A 21388-nucleotide genomic window follows, 5' to 3' on the forward strand; every position below is an offset into this window, starting at 1 on the left:
CTCTCTGAACAAACGTCCTGCTGATTGTTTCTGCCTGTTTGTAGTTGTTTAAGTGTTTAAGAAAGAAAACATCAATAGAGAGACAAAGATATCTCATTATGTCAGTCTCTCTTTGTCGCTCTCTTGCGCTCTCTCTCTCTCACACACACACACACAGGCTTGTGTTCAAAGCATGTGTCATTAAGGCCACTGGTTTTGAGGTGTGTGTGTGAAATGAGTGTGTCCTCACGAGGTGTCTGTGCCGTTATGATTCAGTTCCACTGGTCGGTGCTGCATCAGATGAGACTTATTTATATTTATTAATACTAACTGTGTATATGCATCCATACTTCGAGGAATGATGGATGTGATTACGTCTGGGAAATGTAGCATTAATTACTTACAATTAATTACAGATCATTTGACATTACTGCATTGGGATTACTTTGCCTTCTCCCGAAAGTAGGTGGATTCGCGCTGCTCAATTGTGAGGCACAGTGGCTTAGAGGTTAGCGCGTTTACCTTGGGGTTCAATCCCATCTTCCGCAGAGTCTGCATGTTCTTCCCGGGCTTTTGTGGTTTCCTCCGGGTACCCCAGGTTCCTCTGCCAGGCTGTGTAGGCTGCGTGGTCGTCTATAACGAGCCTTATAGTTTGTATAATCTTACACTCGCTGTCCGTCAAAACCGGACAGGCGTTTTCCAGTCTTCAGCCGTCCGGTTTAGTCGAGTCCGTGCCCGTTATCGCTTCAGATTCACGTTCTTGGCCGACCGGTGTGTCTGCTGTCGTAGCGCATCCACCTCAAGGTTCGACGTTTTCCATTTTCAGACCGCTCCTACCGTCAAGGCGTTTACTTTTCACCATTAGAATATCGCTCACCATGTTTTGTTTTACGCACCATTCTGTGTAAACTTTAGAGACGTGTGTGTGTGTGTGTGTGAAAATCCCAGGAGATCAGCAGTTTCTGAAATACTCAAACCAGCCCATCTGGCGCCAACAACCATGCCACAGTCACAGAGATCCTAAATGAGCAGGCGTACCTATTAAAATGGAAGGCGAGCACCATAGGTCGTGTAGTTTTATGTAGTGAGTTGTGTAGGTCCTGCACGTGTAAGTTTTTCTTCCATTTTTTATATATCGGGGAGTAAATGTGTACTTTGCAGGTAGGGACTAGAATTGTCCGTGTGGAACTGAAGAAACCACACGCTCCGTCGGTCTGGCTCATACGCCGTGCGTCATACGTGATATGCAAAGAATTGAGGAGATTCTCCATGAAACCGATATTTCACTGGGCTGAAAGAGTGTGTGAGATCTTAGCCTAGTCAGTCAGTATTCTGTTCAGCCATCACACTGGACCCGTGGTGTGTTTGAGGGTGCGCGACACGTCCCGATCGCTCTGGGAAAGCTGCCTGGATCCGGCCAGGTGCCGCCGCCGCGCTCATCGCCGTCGGCTCTGCAGAGAGAAAACGAGCGGCTCGCCGAGAGGCACGGAGCGGCTCACATCCCCCCCCTCCCCCCCGCCCCGGCTTATATGCCGAGTTTCCTCAAAGCCAGCAACTTTTTAAATGGGTCCTCTGTGCCGCCGGATCAGGATGCAGCCCTCTGAGAGCCGTCCTCTGTAAACAGTTTAAAGCCGGCGTGAGGGTACTGGGGACCTGCGAGGAGAGGAACTCCGATATGAGGAGGGATCCGAATCAATAAACGGATTTGCAGCCGGCTTCAGGCTTAGTATCTTTTACATACGGTCATCGGATTTTGCACCCGGGAGCTTATCCTTGGAAATGAGCGAGAAAATGAAATATAGACAGACATACAGACAGACCGAGAGAGAAGGCCGATGCGAGCTGCTTAATTTTTTTACGAGCTACAGATTTCCCGCTCGTATTAATCCGCTAAATCTTCTGGCCGGTGTAAAGAGGAGGAACCTTGTTACAACAGGAAACCCCCCCCCCCCCTTTTCTTTTTTTTTTTTTTAAACCGAGCCAACTGGAACACTGTTCAGAACCCTGGCAAAATCTTCCACGTGATCTTCCACTATTCATTCAAAAACAACCGACCGCGACGACTTCGCGAACGTTAAATAGTGATTTCTATTCACCTTGTTGCATAAAGTCACAAGCTCTTCGATGTTTCTAGTACAGTGCAGTCTAACTGATCATTTCTAGAACAGGAGTGCAGCTGCAAAATGACAGGTTTATACGAATTGTAATGTGTTATTGTTTCTATAGTAACAGCTCAGTCACGGGGACGGGGACGTTCATATAAACCGTTTGAAAATAGCGAGTAATCCTCGGTGTGGCGATTTTCTCTGCGAGGACACGTTTAACGTATATGGAAGGAGTCTCCGGCGTCCGTGCTTTGTCTAACGGTCAGAGGTGAAGCTGTAACTCGACGTTTTCTGACAAGGGCGAAGGAGCGACTGTTTATAGCTGCTGTAACATACGCGATAACAGGAACTAACTCGTCTCCTGGACATTAATCGTAACTTTTTAAACCGATGAAAAGTATTTGTAATTGTTGGCCAAAAAAAGAAAAAAGAGGCTATTACATAATCCTCTAATTGTAGCTAACCGGTCGCAATTCATCGTTCAGTTCCATGATAATATTGTATGTCTATAATAATCCTATTACATGTATACATATTATATACATCTATATAAATGTATGAAGTGTTGAGAAGTTTTTCAGTTAATCATATCCGATTGTTGCATATTTTAATTATTTTAAAGGCATTGGTTTATTTTGTTGTGAGCGTCTGAATAGTACGTTATTTACTGACCTCGTTTTAGCTTTAGCGACTTTGTTTATTTCCGTACTCGGTTTAATACGCGTATTAGAGGTCGACCGAGTGACCGGTTTCGTCGATCGATCGGCACCGGTAACCGATCGCTGGAATGTCTGTAATCGGCACAGATCCACGCCGGTAGTTTTACCCGCTCGCGACCGTAGCTGAGCGGCTGAGAAGAGTTCACCGTCGTCATACGGTACGAGAGCGGCCTCTAGAGGCGCTGACCAATTCTGTTGTGTTATTTGAAGTGTTTTTGATACGTTTTGATGTATATCTTTTATTTACTGTAATATTTATTAACAGTTAATATATTCATATTTGTCTATTTACATTTTTAAAAAACTACAGTACATTTTGATGGTACGTCAGTACTCTTTATTTTTGTAATATAGTTACAGTGTTATGTTCAGTCATTTCTGCTTTTTATTATGATCAGAAAGCACAAATTATTATTATTATTATTATTATTATTATTATTATTATTATTATTATATATCTTCAGCCAAAACCTGGTCATTGTGACAGGACTGCTTAGATTGAATTTCAGTCGTATCTTCTATCATAAGACGTTCCAGCAACTAAAAAAAAGAGAATAGCGAGTTGATGGTTTTATCGGAGACCCTTTAGCTGGTGTTGGGAAGTAACGATGCTGTGTGAGGGAGAAGGTTTGGCTTGTGGCTGAATCAGTCTGCGCTGAGTGACGTGCCTGTTCTTCATGCCTGTCAGCCCCTCGGCTTCCCGAGACCACCACCATCACCACCCACCCATCCATCTTACTCAGCGTTGCCATGAGAACATGTCGATCCACTAGCCCGGCTCTGTTTCCCTCCTCCGTGTTTTCTGCGTAACACCATTTCTGGATGGGGAAGGAAAAAAAAAAACGTCTTAACCTCATTTGCCTGAATCGACAGATGATTTGTTTCATAACCTGCGCTAAAAAAACCCCCCAACAACCCCGCGGCGTGTTCAGGTACAGGCGAACTGCCAATTGGCCTTTTAATGTCTTCTAGCACCTTGATGGGAAGTGATTAATCTCCCCATACTCGCGCGCAGCTGGAACCGTGCTGTTTTTCACATGGCCGAGCAGCTGCGCTCTCACTGGCTGGACAACACGGGTTCTCCTGATGGAAATAATGAGATGATGCGCAGGCTCTTTCGTTCTGAACAAAGAGACTGACGCATACTGTACGACTCCATTTACCTGTGCGCTTCGAAAATCAGTTTTATAACCGTGTTCTAGCCAGAGCTGAGACATGGACCAGCCGCCGGGCGTCGGCCGCTACTGTTCTCACTGAAACACGCCTTAAATATCGTGTGAAAAGCGTTTTTGATTGACAGGTCACGCGCTAAGCTTTGTATTAGTTAACCGTACTTGCTACATACTGTATACGCTCTACTTCCTTTACTATAGTGTGTCCCAAAAGTTTCCATACATAGGGGAAATGAACACTTTTTTTAGCAAATAAAAAAAAATATATATATATTTAAAGTTATTATTGTTGTTGTTGTTGTTGTTCAGCGCAACCTCGCGACAGCCATCGTTGTTCAGAATCTCAAGTAGGCCGACTCCACAATTCCTTTCCCCTTGTTTTGGTCTTGTCAGTTCCCGAGTACTGGCTAACTCTTCCCTAACGCACAGCGTCTACCATCCGGAGGAGGAGGAGGAGGAGGAGGAGGAGGCGGCGGCGGCGCGCGTTCTTCCTCAGAGCCACGAGAATCCAATCTCAGATTCTTTTCCAACCTCTCCTGTAGCGTGGCGTGTCGGGTGATTTAGAGCGTGCAGAAGGATAAGGCTGCGGATTTTTTAGGGCGTCAAGGCCGGACGTAAAAGGAACGAGGCGAGTGAAGAAAAACTTTTATTGGGTAAAAAAAAAATAAAAATAGACAGAAAAAGATGGAAATGCTTTTAACTCAGTAAATACGTTTACACGGACAACAATAATCCAATATTAATCCGATTAAGACGATACTCTGATTGAGAAACTGCCATGTAAACAGGAGCTTATTCCCTTAATCCGATTAAAGTCATACTCGAAGTAAACACAAATGGAGTATTCCCGTTTCAGTCGCATTATCGACGTGCGTTACAGACATGTACACACCTTAATCACACTATTAACGTCGTGTGAGAGTTTTCACCGCATTTTGCGACTGGACACGTACACACACGGCAGCGCTCAACCGTCTGACGGCTAACGAGAGCACGGCTGCGTCCCAAACCGCGTACTTGCCTACTGTATAGTAGGAGAAATACACGTATCTAGTAGGCGAATACACATCTCTGCTGCTATATAGTAGGTAAGTACGAGGTTTGGGACGCAGCCCACGGCTTCAAGCAGTCGTCTGTTTGCATGTACAGCGTGACAAATAATTAACCGCACTTGAAGCGTTCTTACTCAAAACTGTATACGGTACCATAACGAAGACCAACTGTATGTCGATACGTGAAATTCTGGAGGGACGTCGGACGGCGTGGCGCGGGGACGTAATGACGTGTGCCGTTAATCGAACTATGTTCTATAACGTGAAACGGGAACATGAAAGGAGTACTCTAAAAGCGACTCGTGTAAACACCTTAATCACAGTATTGTCTTATTCGGAATAAAGTCAATAGTTAGATTACTGCTGTCCATGTAAACGTAGTCAGTGTATTGGGGGAAAAAGTCAGCAGTGAGGTAACGTTCTAATCCTACACCATGACTAACTGTGAGCGTGTCACAACCCTAGTGCATGGATGACCGGGTTTTCCCGAAGCTTTCAGAGGGCTCGGGTGCCGTCTCCCTTTTATATAATAATAATAATAATAATAATAATAATAATAATAATAATAATAATAATTTTTCATCAACAGTACTTGAGTATGCTAACACATGGCTTCAGTGATCGATGCTCCTCCCTGGTGCTGTCCTTCCTCACGCCGTGCTTTACCGTGAAAGATTTTGCCCAAACTGATTGACGGCTGATTGACGGCTGAGCTCTCCAGGTGAAGCCGGACTGACAGCCCGCTCAGCTGGGTGCTCCTCACCGGCTAAACTTTCAATCCCTGACCGTCTGCTAACCAGGAGGGATCCACTAATCCATCGCTAAACTGTGATCCTTCCACGTCCAGCTTCCCAGCCTTTTCCTGAGGTTTTTTTTTTTTTTTTTTTTTTTGGACACCACAGCTGTGTTAGATTTCTACACAGCAGTCGTCCGAGCGTCATCCGTTTCTTCTTTTCCTTTTCTCCTCTGCCGTGTTGGACCGTTCATCTCCGCGAGGATTCTCGTGCTCCCGAAGATGAGCTAAATTAACCGAAATGACCCCTGCCGCTCCGCTCACACTGACCTCCTCCTTCAGCAGTCCCTGGCAATAAACCAACGATTTTCCGGAAAATGAAAGAACCGAGTGTTGGTGGGGGGGGTGGATTTAAAATCCTTTAAATTCACGCCGGCTGCCAAGGTTCCAGCTGTTATCTTCGCTTAGAGCAGAGCTGCTCATGAAACATTTTCATCACTGGCTTAAAGCACTGCTCTGCTATCACAAGAAGAGAAGCCTGTAGTCATATCTTAAGCATCCGTCTGTTCCCCTCCACAGGGGCTTACTTAAAAGAGTTACCTTTTTATTTTTATTTTATTTTCTGCGTATATTAAACGAGCCAAGATAAATAACTGCCACTGAAGTGATCGTTCAAAAAAAAAAAAAAAGACCTTAATAATGATAATACTGTACTTAAAGACCGCGTTTAAATTCCAGTACAGAATCTCCAAGCGCTTCACGTGTTAGCGATTAGCATCGCAGTCCGTGTTGTGCTGTTATTGAAAACGTACAAGATTTACCACCCTAGAGTTTATTTCCTTATAACGGCGTACATTAACTTATTATTCCACGTATAGAGCTCCTATCCATTTATCTTTATCGTTCCGCTTCGTGTTGTGGAACGGCCGGGAAAGACGTCGGTTCCTGTTCTCGCTTACGTTACAGCAGCTGTAAACAGTCGTCCCCTCGTCCTTTCTCCGTCTCGAAGTTAACGAGTTTATTTATTTATTTATTTATTTTTTTTAATCGGCTCGATTAAGGTTTGCTTAAAAAGGTAACGGCGCTCGCGGCGTCTTTTAGGTATTCGTTTACTATTTCTTGCGGTTAGATTTCAGCTCTCTGTTTTGTTTGTTTTGTTTATTTTCCACCAGATTTGACCTGGAACTTTGTTTTAAACGCTGTCAGCTTGTTACCGGAGAGAAAGTGGGTTATTCGCTGGCAGGATTGGCCGGTGAGGGAGACGGAACGAGCGTGTCAGGCTTGACGGTGTTGCATCTTGCTTCAGTCTCTCTATACGGCGCTCGATCGGACGCGTTCGGGCGCGGTGTGAAACGGACAGGCCGTGAAGCGTTCTTCCGCTAAATGATAATATTCAGCAGGCTGTAGTCAGACGAAGCAGCGTCCAGGCTGTCAAACAGAGCGCAACACTATTATTCTGCCGAGTCGCAAACAGTCATTCATCTTCCAAGTCCATTCGAGCTTAATAAGTCCGTTTCCCTGTGGATTTTCCTCATCGGAGGAAGCCATCGATTGTTCAGCTCTTCTACCGGCGGTCTAATAGGGTTAATAATGAAATGCGCACTTTATTCAGCGTAATTACGCACCAGGGACTGCACGCGCCAACACGGAGAGTTAGACGCCAGGTGTGTCGTAAATCTCCGTAAGTCCAGAAGTGTTGCACGTGTTACACATACACCAGGATTGTACAGTGTTGATACATGTGTCCCCACATGATGGTAAACTGACACGATATCCAGTGACGTTTATTCCGATTGAGATTGTATTATATATTATTAAAGTGTGAGAGATATATATATATATATATATTATTTTTTTTTGATTGCAGAAATTAATCAAAGCAAACACCGCGATATTCGGAGGAACTTGCGATTTTTTTTTTTTATCATTATTTTTTCCAAAACCACCGCAGATTTTAATCAGGTTTGGGCCGAGAGATTTGGGTCATGTGACGTCATCACCGCACGCATTCGGTCAAAGCAGGATTCGATTCGATCCACACGGGTCGAACGTGAGTACAGCGTGAAGGTCTCGGTTACCAACAAACATCACAGTGAAATTTCACCAATTCGAGTCGTTTTCCACCAAAAAAAACCCCCCAGAAATTCAGAAGGAAAAATTATTATTGTTATTATTATTGGCTGCAATGATCACAAAAAGACTCTGCAAGACTGAGTAACAGATCTCCCAACCTATAGGCTTTTCACGTAGGAGCTACGCGATTTTATTCCATATCGCTTATTCTACACAGGGTCGTGGCGGAGCCTGGAGACTATCCCACGGGGTTCCAACCCATCCGGTGTGAACGGAACTGGTCCTGTCGGTTATTTTTCTGGGTTTTTCCCCGAATGAGTGTTCCCAAGTCGGTGACGATTACAGCGTCTTTTATCTCCTAAAAAAAACAGCCTGTAAAAATAACCCCAGGTTAAACTAATCCCGTGCGAATACGCACTCGGTATTTATTCATCTTTTTTAGGTACTTAATTCGTCCTCGACGTTCAAGTCCAGTCACGAAATGCCACTTTGACGGACTTTTATCGCAACCATCCTGTAAAATCTCCTCCCAGACGTAATGATTATGTACCGTTTGATAACGTCGTTCTCCCCGACATGAAACTAAACACGGTTTCAGCTCTCGTCCAGCTGCGGCTTTTCTTTCACCGCGTCGGTGGCGCGCCGTATTATTAAACACCGAAGCGCAGCACCATGTTACGCATGACGCACAGGAACACGTCCAAATACGGCGTTTAGTCGAGCGCATACTTATAGATTTTATTTCACATTAACGAATTTAACATATTCTCTATGTACCTTGAACACAAGGGCACGTGCGATGGAGGGAGGGCGGGAGGGGCGGGGCTCCCAGGAAGTATCCATTAATATCGGGGTGTTCAAAGCACCTTTTGATTATCTTGATTAGCTCATCTCTCGTTCTTTTGAAGAGAAAAGGATCTTTTGGTGATTTATTTATGTATTTATTTATTTATTTATTTTTTTAAAAGTGATAACTCTCGTAAGTGTAGACTGATGTTTTGGGGAGCTCCTGTGTGAAACGTGTAACAGTTGGCAGATCTGGTAATATAATCAGCCATAAACGTTTCTGGATAGCGCGGCAAGGTGCTGTCGTATAGAGATGGTAATATTGTTATATTGTGCAAGCCTAATCGCCATCGCTGGTCCTGACCGTGCAGCTGGTTATATTATTATATCCTCCCCTACTCTTCTCAGACCTGAAATGGTGGAAATGCTTTTTACAATTTTTTTTTTTTTCTTCTTTCTTTTATTAAATCATTAAATCATCACACTAGAACTGCACACACATTCTCCACGCTATACGTTTGCCCATTGATTTTCCTCTATGCAGTGTTGAGCATTGAGATCCGGCCTCGTGGCTCAGGCAAAAAAAAAGTTCCGCAGTATTCACGTCGGTTTTGTTTATTTTAATTTGTTTTTTTTTGTTTTTTTATTTTTTTTTGAGTATTGTTTATTCCACACCTAGTAGCGTTAATTAGCATGATCGCTGTGAGCTGGACGCTGGTTTTTGCTTCGTAATGCAGGCCGCTGCTGTGTTTTTATTTATTTATTTATTTATTATTTTTTTTAAAGCGTGCTTTAACCTGACCCTGCACCGCTAAAGCTCTATTCGGATTGGATTAAATTGACACGGAGACCTGAAGGAATTCTGTCAGTTGCTGCTGCCCTATTAGTGTTTGTCCTCCCTCTTCCTAGGAGAAAAGTACAAACCAAATTACCTACTGTTTTTATTTATTTATTTACTTATTTATTTATAAACCAACTCTGCGCTCATCTGATTATTTTGTTCCCCTTCTGGAATCGTGAAAAGATGAATATTTCGGAGGAGTCTCGTGGTCGTATGAGTCGGTCTTCATACTGACTACGCTGGGAGCTTATTAGCAGGAAAATAAAAATCATTCAGTAGCGTGCCGTAGCGGAGGCCGATCGTCGGAGTCATCGTTTGTATGACGTGTAGTTTATTATAATATCATTATGAAATTTGGCTGTTTTGATTTGCACGTTATGTGCCCGGGTTTGTGCTATAGCATTATTATCGCTTTTACTAAAGCTGGCAAACTGTCCCGGCTGCGTACGTTCACCAGAGACAGCACCGGTCAGAATCACTGGTCAGGACTGAAGCGGGGAACATCGGACCACGTGCGCCTCTCGATCGGTCCGGGTAATCGTTCGAGTTAATCGCTTTGATACGTCGCTGGACAATGTCGTACCCAAGTGACATAAAATCGATAAATCAGTACTCGATTCGTACGAGTACCGTTGAAGAACTCTACACCCGAGCAGCACTCCGTGCTGTTTGGAACTCAATTTTATGAATTGAGAAAATCTCGGTCCTAATGTCGCTGGAATTGCGGCTCTGTGTGGTACATTGCGCGTTGAGAATGAACGTTTGCCTGCTGCTTTGTTTGCTCGCTAGTGTGAAAGGATTGTGAAGGACTATATGACCTCTACTCCTTCCTAACCACCAATCAACCCTCTTAAAAACAAAAAAAACAACCCAATAGGTCTCTTGTGTTGCTGCTTCTGGAGCTGGTTGTCTAGCAGGTTACGGTCTATAGGAAACGCAAGAAATCAAATGAGTGCTGTAGTGTGTGAAATAAGCTGATTAACCAGGTTAGAGTCAAGGTTTCAAAAAAAATATTTATTTATTTATTTATTTATTTAATGATTTCCTGAGGCTGTAATTCAGTATAAGATATTGTACTGTCAGGTTTACACAAACCAGCTTTTAACCGCTGAAAAGGGGTAAATAGGAAAGACTGTACTTTTTAAAAATGAAAAAAATATGAATATATTTGAACTAATAGTAAATATTAAAGTAAATAAAAGATGTACATTCAATCTGAACCAAAAAACTAACCCTCCAAATAACAAATAAAAATAGAGACCTCTAAAATGAATCCAAAAACACTTCAAATAACACAACAAAATTAGTCGGTGATGGTTTTAATTTCGCCTCTAGACTCCGCTCTCGTACCGTATAACGACAGCGGACCCTCCTCCTCAGCCGCTCAGCTACGGACGCGACGGGGAAGGAGTACCGGCGTAGATGTATTCCGATAAGCAAGAGTTCCAGCTGCCAGTTTTCACCGTGTTTGCTCGAGGTGCCGGAACAGATTCGACGTGTTTGGACATTTGTCGATACGGGCTTTTGGCACACTTTACAATTCACAGACGTCCGATTCGCATCTGATCTTCTGTATCTGAACCACTCCCATATTACGGAGGAAGCTCCATTTTTGGGGATTAATTCTTCTAGGGTGAAACTCCGCCTTCCGCCATGCTTGTTCTCGTCCTCCGTGTAATGCCTGTGTTGCGGCTCATAAACCCGTTCATCAAGTGTATATTGACGTGTGATAACGCATGCTTATCATGCGGAGGAATCGGACTGATATATCACGGACGATACGATATGGCACAGCGGTAAATAAAATATCCCAGTAAAATGTCCCAGATTGATTAATACCGAGTAGATTACACATTCCAGTATTCGGAATTGGTGAGTACCAAAAATATGTAGTTGTACTCGGTGTGAGAATCGGTGTTGACAAACCCATATTTTATTTCTAATAAGAATAGAAACTATCAGGTGACGCCACAAACGAGTGGATCTCATCACCTGCACATGATAAGTGAATAAAAGTATACTCCGAGCACGTTTTTTTTTTTTTTTCTTCCAGCTTTGCTGTGAGTGTCTGGTTGAGCACGTCCTACAGAGAGTTTACTAGCAGATGCTTGATATACACTGATAATATACACTTATTTGCATAATTACAGGCTTGATGTCTAGCACCGCACAATATATCATTTGTTAATCATTATTGCAGCGCGTGATGGCCTTTACAGTGCAGCGACGCTAACGTAAAAAATGATGAACGTGTAGGATTAAATCAAACCGTCCATGTCATCCGGAAATCGGAAATAACTTTAATGGCCAGTCGTTAACGGTGTCGCATCTGGCGGTTGTGTAAGTGCTGGATTACGGAGACGGCTCTGCTTTTAGTGAACTTTGTGTTATTAAAGAAAGAGTGGTTGCTGTGTCAGGTGTAGACCACTTATAGATGCACAAAAATACAAGCAGAAGAAGTCCGTGTTAAAGTGAGACACTCGAGGTAGTATTGGTGCTTTTGATCATGTCGGTCATTTTTCAGGTTTTTGAATAAATGCCATTTATGGTGGTGGTCATCAGCGATTGGTCGTTGGGAAACTGAGGCGGTCGGTGATTGGGGGAAACGGCGGCGGTCGGTTATTGGGGGAAACGGTGGCGGTCGGTGATTGGGGGAAATGGTCGCAGTCATGGAAACGGTGGCAATCGGTAATTGGGGAAACGGTGGCCGTCGATGATTGGGGAAACGGTGGCGGTCTGTGACTGGGGAAACGGTGGCGGTCTGTGACTGGGGAAACGGTGGCGGTCGGTGTTTGGGGAAACGGTGGCGGTCGGTGATTGGGGAAACGGTGGCGGTCATGGAAACGGTGGCGATCGGTAATTGGGGAAATGGTGGCGGTCGGTGATTGGGGAAACGGTGGCGGTCGGTGGTTGGGTAAACATCGCCGATCGGTGATTGGGGAAATGGTGGTGATTGAGGAAACGGTGGCGATCGACGATTGGTCGTTGGGAAACGGTGGCGATCTGTGATTGGGGAAACGGTGGTGATCGGTGATTGGTCGTTGGGAAACGGTGGCGATCTGTGATTGGGGAAACGGTGGTGATCGGTGATTGGTCGTTGGGAAACGGTGGCGATCTGTGATTTGGGGAAACGGTGGCGATCGTTGATTGGTCGTTGGGAAACGGTGGCAATCGGTGTCAGCAATACAGTCAGACATTACACACTGTTGGTGATTGGAGCGACTGCTCTCTCAACTTGTCTGTCAGCAGATGTGGTGTGAGCTGGAGAGCCATGTCAGTTTCAGGACCGGCACTAACCTGTCTCTAACATGGAAACACTGAGCCACACACTCCCCCCACATCTGGATTTGATCAGAGAACATTCGATAGCAATTGACTAATATAGCAGTTCTGCCTTTAACATCTGTCATAGAGATTAATGTGTAGCTAATGCTATCTCTGTATAAGTATAAGAATAAGTATTACTAGCCTACTCGTGGAAGCCAGATCTAGCCACCATGTCACTCAACACATACTGATGTGATTACGCAGAGGACTTTACTTTAAAAATGCACATGACTTAACATTAATAGTGTAATGGTATCTTTGTTCAGACTATAATTGGGATGGTTTTAGTCTGGAGCCGTGCCACTTATAATGTCTTGGCTTAAAAGTTTCAAATATACATCAAATTGAGCTGGGACTAACATCATACGAGTCATTTTTACCATGGAGCTCTGCCTTCGCACTTGAAGCCACGCCCCCTACCTGATTAATTAACGCAGTTAATCCGTTAACCTCCGATTTCATTTTTGACTGAACATGATACGATTAGGTTTCTATCTATAATTATTGATTCATTGTTTAGCTCGTGGCTAATATTGTAGCCAAAGCTGTACTTGCGTTCTTGAACATGGCGTTTTCACCTTTTATCGACAATCCGCGCAATTAAAAGCCAGCGCAAACATGTTTGTCTCCATGCAGAGAGGACGTCTCCGTCTCGCTAGCGGCTGCTCCGTGTCTGTTATGAAGAGATCGCTAAACTTGGCAAGCTGCTCATTAACAGTCTCCGAAGCCTTCACGCTTTCTGGCTCACCATCTGCTCATGATTTTTTTTTTTTTTTTTTTTTAATTTTATTTTGAGTAATTTATTTAATTTCTCCCTAAAATCGCAATTCGCTGATCACCTCTGTGCATTTTCGGGATTACGTAGATGTTAATTAGATTCAGTTATGTTTCGTTTGGATCACGCTAGCCAATTAGATTGAATCAGCGCACACACGCACACGTGTTTTAAAAATACATTTTAAAGGGGATTAAAAAAAATACAGCTGTTTGACATTCAATTTCCCTTCAATTTTATTTGTTTAGCACGTTTCATCATGAACATAGTCACAAAGCAGCTGTACGGAAATATATATATTTTCATTCTATATAATATTCTATATATAACTATAGAAATTCATTCAAATATGTATACATGTATACAAAATGTATGCATTTTTTATTTTAAATTGATTCGTTTATCGCTAATGAGCGCGGCGGCGATTGTAGCAAGGGCAAAAAACTCCCTCAGACGAGGCGAGAAAGAAACCTTGAGAGGAACCAGACTCTAAAGGGAACCCATCATCATCTGGGTAACACTGTGTAGTGCAATTATAAATAATTTCCTTCTGTAATTGTGTAATACGTGGTCATAAAGTGCCATTTTGTATCCAGGAGACTTAGTTTTCACAGTCCAATGCTCTCTTCATGGTTTCTGAGTGGTCCCATCCATGTATCTCCATAATGTCATGCGTCTTTAGGATGTGGGGCCACGTGATGAGAACTCCAACGATAAATAGGGCATCAGGATGGATCAGGCAGGTCTGGAGAGCAGGATCAGAGGTACCTCAGGAGTAGTGTGTGTAGATCGACGGAGAGCGAGGGGCGACACCATGCGAACAATCCCAGTTCACCACAACACTCTAAGCGTGTGAATTCTCCAGATCTAAACTAACGTTTTAAACACTGAGACTGTATCGGAGTCCCGAACTCTAATCGGAAGCATGTTCCGTAACTGTAGGGCTTTGTAAGAGAAAGCTCTTCCCTCTGCTGTAGCTTTTAACTGTTCAAGGTACCAACAAACAGCCTGCACCCTTTAATCGTAGCGGAACATAAAAGACCAAAGGTTCGCTCTGGCACTGTGGCGCGACACCATTCAGAGCTTTATATACAGTCAGTAGTCGTATTTCATTATCATGAGTGTGAAATTTTACTGGGAGCCAGTGCCGTGTGGATAACATAGGGGTGATGTGATCCTATCTTCTGGTTCTACATAGTAAGGACGCAAACTGGAGCTCGTATATGTACCTACTGGAACATCCAGACAGTAAGGCATTACAGTAATCTAACCTAGAGGTGACAAAAGCATGAACTAGTTTTCCTACATCGTGTAGTGATGACACATTTCACATCTTAGCAATATTTCTGCAATGAAAAAGTCTATCCTGGTAATATTATCTACATAAGCTTCAAATGAGAGACCGGTGTCAATAATCACACCAAGGTCTCTCTTTTATTGCTGCACATGATGCGACAGAAAGGTCCTTCAGAGATACTGTGTAATCAGACATCATACAAGACATCATACAGCTACTTAGTATAAACACTGAATTATTATTCTTATTATTCTTCTTCTTATTATTATTTTGCATGTTTTGCTGTTCAGCTACACTGGTAGGAAAAGGGGTTCTTCAAGAGTTTGTTTGAAAATTCATGTCTCTTCTATAAAAGGCTTCTGCGTGGAGCCCTTCCTCTGGACCTCTCCGTTCTTCGCAGAACCTTTTAAGAGATCCCTAGAGGGACATCCAAAAAACCCTTGTAGAGTATAACGCGACACAACACACTGTAGAGTAACCTGATTATTAGGAATGATTATGACGCTATGAATATTAACGAGTAATATGCGATCAATTCCGCTTATTTATAATTCTGTAGAATAACACAATCCCCACCCTGTCGATTTGAATCACATGCTTATTTATTTTTTTTTCTGTTTTAATGATTTTCAAGTGTGTGTCGAATAAAAATCCACGCAGAAATGCGCACACCACATTTTTAAAATGAAACAATTTTTAAAAATAACAATCGAGCGTATTAACATGGCACCGCGTAGAACCACGCCGTTATTAATAACGACTTCTGCTAGTTATTCGTTTCTGAACGATTTATCTCGTATGCGTAGGATGAGAAATCACACCGTTGGCTTTATGAGGCGATATAATATCGTCGTCCTTGATGTCGACGTGATATTACCGGGCCAGTAAACGATCCTGATCACTGCAGCGATTACACATGAAAGAAAAAAATAAAAAATCTTATTTTTATTTCGTATCGATTTTTTTTTTTTTTTAATGAGATTTTATTTAGTATTTATTTATTTATTTATTCTACTTTAAAATGTATCGTTGAGATTTTAATATAATATTAAATACTGCTGTTGTACCAGATGTTGTTCCTTCGTTAAACTGTAACCCAAGAACTAGTATTAATTTGAAAAAAATAAATATAAAATCCGAATAAATAAATAGTTCATGCTTGCTGTGCGATTTATCGAGTGAGGAAGCGGGAAATCATGACGATAAGAGTTCAATTTAATCCCTTTTGCCGATTCGATTCTACCACTGGATTTTTGGAGTGCTGCCCTCCCTCTCACACACACACACACACACGCGCACACACACACACACACACACGCACACGCACCTCTTTTACATTCTTCCTGCTGTGGTAGAGAGCGCACATGTGGGAGGATGGTGGTGGTGATTGTGGTGGTGGTCGGGGCAGGAGGGAGAATCACAAGAGCTGCTCTGATTGGCTGAGTGGACAGGCTGTGCGTGCACGGGGGAGGAGAAAAGGGGCCGTTCTTATTCTGCCCCCCACCCCCCCACCCCACTCCTCTCTCTTTGCCTCTGTGTTATCTCGTGTTATCACAGAGAATTCAAAACCCCTCCCGTGCCAACGGGGGGGAAAAACAGACAGGGATACGCGAGGTAGCGGGAGGGGGAAGTGTGCGTTCCGTGTGTGTGGAAAACTGTTTAGCTCAGGATGCAAAGGATGCGCGTCGATTTGGTTTCCAAGACGATGTTGTTGTGAGCGTGCTGTGTTCAAAGCCACAGCTTCATCAGAGAGCCAGAGAGACCGAGAGAGGAGATCAGCGAGCTAGACGGCTCCTCATGCATGTGCGTGAATGTGTGCGTATCGGTGTGGATTTTTACGCTGAATGTTGGACTGCCGCTGGTCCGGTGTTGCTCTGTGACTCTGGCTTCCTGCTGCTGCTGTGCATCTTTCATCCTGTCCGCCTCTGACACCATGATTTTTTGCAATCATTTAGGCGAATACAAGAAGGACGAACTGCTGGAAGCGGCGAGGTGAGTCCATGCACCTTTACTCTGTGTATCCCTGTCTCTTCATTCTATATTCTCTTTGTGTGTGTGTCTCTCTCTCTCTCTTTCTGTGTGCGTTTGTGTGTATGCATGCGTCTCTCAGGTATTATAGAGGGGGCGGCAGGCCAGAACGTCTTCTTGAGAGAATGCACTCTGTGATTAGGGATGTTTTTTGTGTTGATCAGCATTTGCCTCAGGGAACAGAAAGCCTCATAAACACAGAAGGGTTTGCATGTAGCATAGTGCGAGCTCACAGCTGTGTGTGTGTGTGTTTATTTATTAATTTTTTAACTGATGGCTTTTGTATAGTAATGAAAACCAACACCACACACTTTGTCCCTGCTAGCCATGTTCACACGATTCCTCCCGCTTCCTTCCTGGTCCTACCTGTTGTCTTGACTACAGTGCCATTAGTCCTAGAGACAGTCACGTCCTCTAAGCGTTTGCACGTTGAGCTCGAACTCGTCTTTTCACGCCCGGCTCATCATCTCCTCGGCGTTTCGCACGCTTTTTATAAACCAGCCTTCGGCGTAGCTTCCAGCGCGAGCGAGCGAGTGCACGTCAGGATTCGTATCGTTCAGTCATGAATCAGGAGCACGGAGGAGAAACCGCGAAGGAGTCACAGTTTCCATCCAGCACCATCGTTAGGCCACAGCATGAAGATCAGCTCCCGCCACCCCCCAGAACCGAGAAGCATTTAACAGCCAGGCTTCAGACACATGGTTTGGCTTCTCGTGCTTTTAAATAAAGATTCATCCTGGAAGTGTATCACAAAGCCCGATGAAGGCCACTGGTACTCTTCTCCTCGTACTAGTCCCACGACGTGTTCGTGTTTTCCCGTGCCTGTGATGGAGCGCGCATCGAACTGAAGAATCTGCCTTTTTAAACTAAAGCCAGTTATCATCTGTAGTTACCATCAGAGAGCAGGTTAGGAGGAATAAAGCAGACAGTTTTGATTTTATTTATGGATTCGCGCTAGTTTGGCGAATCTGAGTAGGTGGAGGAAGAAACAGAGCTGCGTAACGGAGCCGAAGGCCAAGATCGAGAAGATAGAATCCCGGAAGTAAAACTAGTGCCCCTTATAAACTAGTATCGGTTTGTCAGCTTTTAAAATAGCATTGTGGGTACTAGGGAGAAAATGTATTTAAGGATTAAAACACTTGGGGATGTGCTGTTACAGGAAAATAATCAATGACGGTGTGGTGTAATGAAGCGAGTTACTATTACCAGTCCGAATTAGATTGTTCTGCTATTACGGCGTGTCCAGAGGTGTTTTATTCCCCTTATGCCTTTGCAAAATTGGCCAACTATTATTATTGTTTACGTTTCTCAGTTTGATCTGTTTATAGTTGCATTTAAAGGGATGGTTCACCCAAAAGTGAAAATTCTGCCATCGATCACTCACCCTCGTGTCGTTCCAAACCCATGAGACTTTCGTTCATCTTCGGAACACAGACGAAGACATTTGAATGAAACCTGGGAGATTTCTGTCCCTCCGTTTACAGTCCATGTAACCAAAACGTTCGAGCTCCAAAGATTTCCTAAGGGCATCATGAAATATAATCCCAATTTTATGAACACAGTCGGGGGCACTGTGAAGCGGCCGAAATGGGTTTTCTCAGGAGGGTGGCTGGCCTCTCCCTCTCCTCCATGGCCTCTCGGATAAGCTCGATTATCCGACAGGAATTCAGAGTGGAGCCGCTGCTCCTTTGCGTCGAAAGGAGCCAATTGAGGTGGTTCGGGCACCTGGTAAGGACGCCCCCTGGGCGCTTCCCTCGGGAGGTGTTCCGGGCACGTCCAGCTGGGAGGAGAGCTCGGGAAGACCCAGGACCAGGTGGAGAGATTATATCTCCACACTGGCCTGGTTATACCTCGGGATCCCCCAGTCAGTGCTGGTTAATGTGGCTCGGGAAGTTTGGGGTCCCCTGCTGGAGCTGCTGCCCCCGGTGACCCAATAACGGATAAGCGGTTGAGGATGGATGGATGGATGAAGTCGGGGGCACGGTGGTTTGGTGGTTAGCACATTTGCCTCGTGCCTCCGGGGTTGGGGGTCGAATCCCGTTCTCCCCGTGGGTTCTCCACTTTCCTCCCCCAGTCGAAAGACATGCATTATAGACTAACCGCATTCCCAAATCGTCCGTGCTGTGTGAATGTGTGTGCGATTGTGCCCTGTGATGGTTTGGCACCCTGTCCAGGGTGTCCCTCGTCTTCCCTGTTCCCTGGAATAGGCTCCCCTGCGACCCTGTGTAGGATAAGTGGTATGGAAAATGGATGGGCTAGACGATGTAGCTAAAGAAACATCAGTCTAAGGTAAACAAACATGAAAAACCTGCACATGCAATATCTCGACCTGGCACTTAAACTGGGTTTTGCTGGAACAGGTCTTTCCCCCCCCCCCCCCCCCCCTTCCTGTTTTATATTGGAGAGAAGCTCAAGTATGTGAGCCATCAGCTATCTAGATCTCTGATATGGAGATCAGTCTAATATTGCTTCTTCGCTAGCCATAGATAGACCTGCTATGATAAATCCAAATGGCTCAGCACTTCTAGGCTAGTCTGAGCTTGGCTGAGGAACAGGGAGTTAGGAATTATGGGTAACTGGCTAAAGGAGTCAGTTTAGCATTCTGAGGTGACACCGTGCCAGATGAGCCTCTGCAGTCCCAGAGGTTTGCTTCCCAAAGACCACACAAAGTCCAAGAAATTCAGGCCTCAGAATACTTCGTGTGGAGGCAGCTGGCGTCCACAAACGTTGATCTAATTGCCATGCACACGAGCATCCTTCGGAGGCTTCGCTCACCATGTCGCACTCACGGCAGCCAGATGAACACGCTATGCAGCCAAGCCTGTGATTGGTCGTTTCAAGCGTGCCCAGACTGACACGTTCCAAGCGTCAGATTCAGGTTTCACTAGCATGCTGAACTCGCCATGCTCGACCCTCCATTTCAGTAATGATCTCATGTACCACCAGAGTCGTCCCCCCCCCCCCCCTTTTCTTTTCTCTTTGTAAAGATGGAACACAGTAAGCGGTTCTTGCAGCAAGCAGTTTTCTTCCTGTAATCATCCATCCATCCATCCATTTTTTGTACTGCCTATCCTGCACAGGGTCTCGAGGAGGCCTGGAGCCTATCCCAGGGAAATCGGGCCGCAAGGCAGGGGACGTCCTGGACGGCGTGCTAACCCATCACAGGGCCTTGTAATCGTCATGAATTTTAATAGCGCCACCTGCAGTACTGGAGCACTCGTCTGCAAGAGAACGGCAAATGCCAAACTGCAGACAATGTGTGAGATTGTAAGATTATTATTTATTTATTTTTGCACAGAAGACGTGTCTGAGTTAGGAAAGCTGAGTCTTTTCGTTTGCCCCGCTGAGCAGTTCCAAGTCCCTACACTGGGTTATTGTTTTCCTCTGAGGTCCCAAAAGAGAAGCCTGCCGCTAGCTTTCCATCTCCCTCAATCTCTGTGTGTTTACTAGGATGTTTAATTTCTCCCACTTGTCTACTTACCTCATGCTTTCTGCCTCCTCCATCTCACTTGTGTTTTGGTGCTTTTGTTCGTTTGTTGTACCCAATCCCCAATCCCCGCTTCTTTTCTTCCATGTTCTTTATAAACTGCTGCTCTGCTTCAGGAGCGGAAATGAGGAGAAGCTCATGGCCCTGCTCACCCCACTCAATGTCAACTGCCACGCCAGCGATGGCCGCAAGGTAAGACCGCTCCTCACCGCACACTCTTCTACCGGTTCTGCATGATTTGAATTTTTTTTAAAAAAAAATTTCCCCGCTGCACTAACCCACCTGTAATACCGGTGAAGGGAAAAAATCCCCAAACTTGGATGGACTTTTGGCTCCGCAGGAGCGTCACACTAGATACTACACTCATTCGATTATGCTCACTCGCCCTATTAAATCGATGTGGAGGAATCCCGGTGTATCTGGTGACGTGATGCGCTTATTACAGAAACCCATTTACAGTTAATTTTTTGGCAGAAACGATATGCGTGTGTTTTTTGGGGTTTTATTGGCATACACCGTCTAGACTCATGGCTGGGATACGTCTGCGTTTAGATGTTTGCCGTGTCTGAAACTCTCCAGTCGCGTAGCTGCATCGATGTTAGCTCCTGTTTGAAACAAAGAGACAAATAGAAAGTGGAGAATAAAGTAAGAGCGAGCGACTCTTTAGTGTAATTAATGTTTTGAAGAACGTTTCTTTAAAAAAAAAAAAAAAAAAAAGTTCAATATGAATACGAGAGACGTCGTTTGTTTGTTTTGGATTATATTTATTTACAGTGTCCCATACACCACACAGCCCCCCCCCCCCCCCCCAAGCAGTGTGCCATATTCCTTCCGTTTTATAACAAGGGATTTAATTGTGCTCCACTGGACGTTCAGATGTTCGGCTATTTCGTGAGCAAACCCTCACGGCGCTGTATGGGGTCACGTCCGTGAAGAGCGATCTGCAGGTTTACAGCACACGACGGACGCATCTTCTACACGCAGCTCCACATTCGGAGACAGTCATTGATAACG

At 44.5% G+C, this 21388-nt stretch overlaps 1 protein-coding gene across 1 annotated transcript in view; it reads left to right on the forward strand.

The window, feature by feature from the left end:
• The window catches only part of tnksa (tankyrase, TRF1-interacting ankyrin-related ADP-ribose polymerase a), a 106922-nt gene that overhangs the window by 31125 nt on the left and 54409 nt on the right, over positions 1-21388 (forward strand). Inside the window, exons 4-5 of the mRNA XM_053688032.1 lie at positions 16815-16851; positions 20491-20566. Coding sequence (XP_053544007.1) covers positions 16815-16851; positions 20491-20566 — 113 coding nt within the window. The remainder of the gene's footprint in view (positions 1-16814; positions 16852-20490; positions 20567-21388) is intronic.

Source organism: Ictalurus punctatus, chromosome 18, assembly GCF_001660625.3.
Source record: "Ictalurus punctatus breed USDA103 chromosome 18, Coco_2.0, whole genome shotgun sequence".
Lineage (NCBI taxonomy): Eukaryota > Metazoa > Chordata > Actinopteri > Siluriformes > Ictaluridae > Ictalurus > Ictalurus punctatus.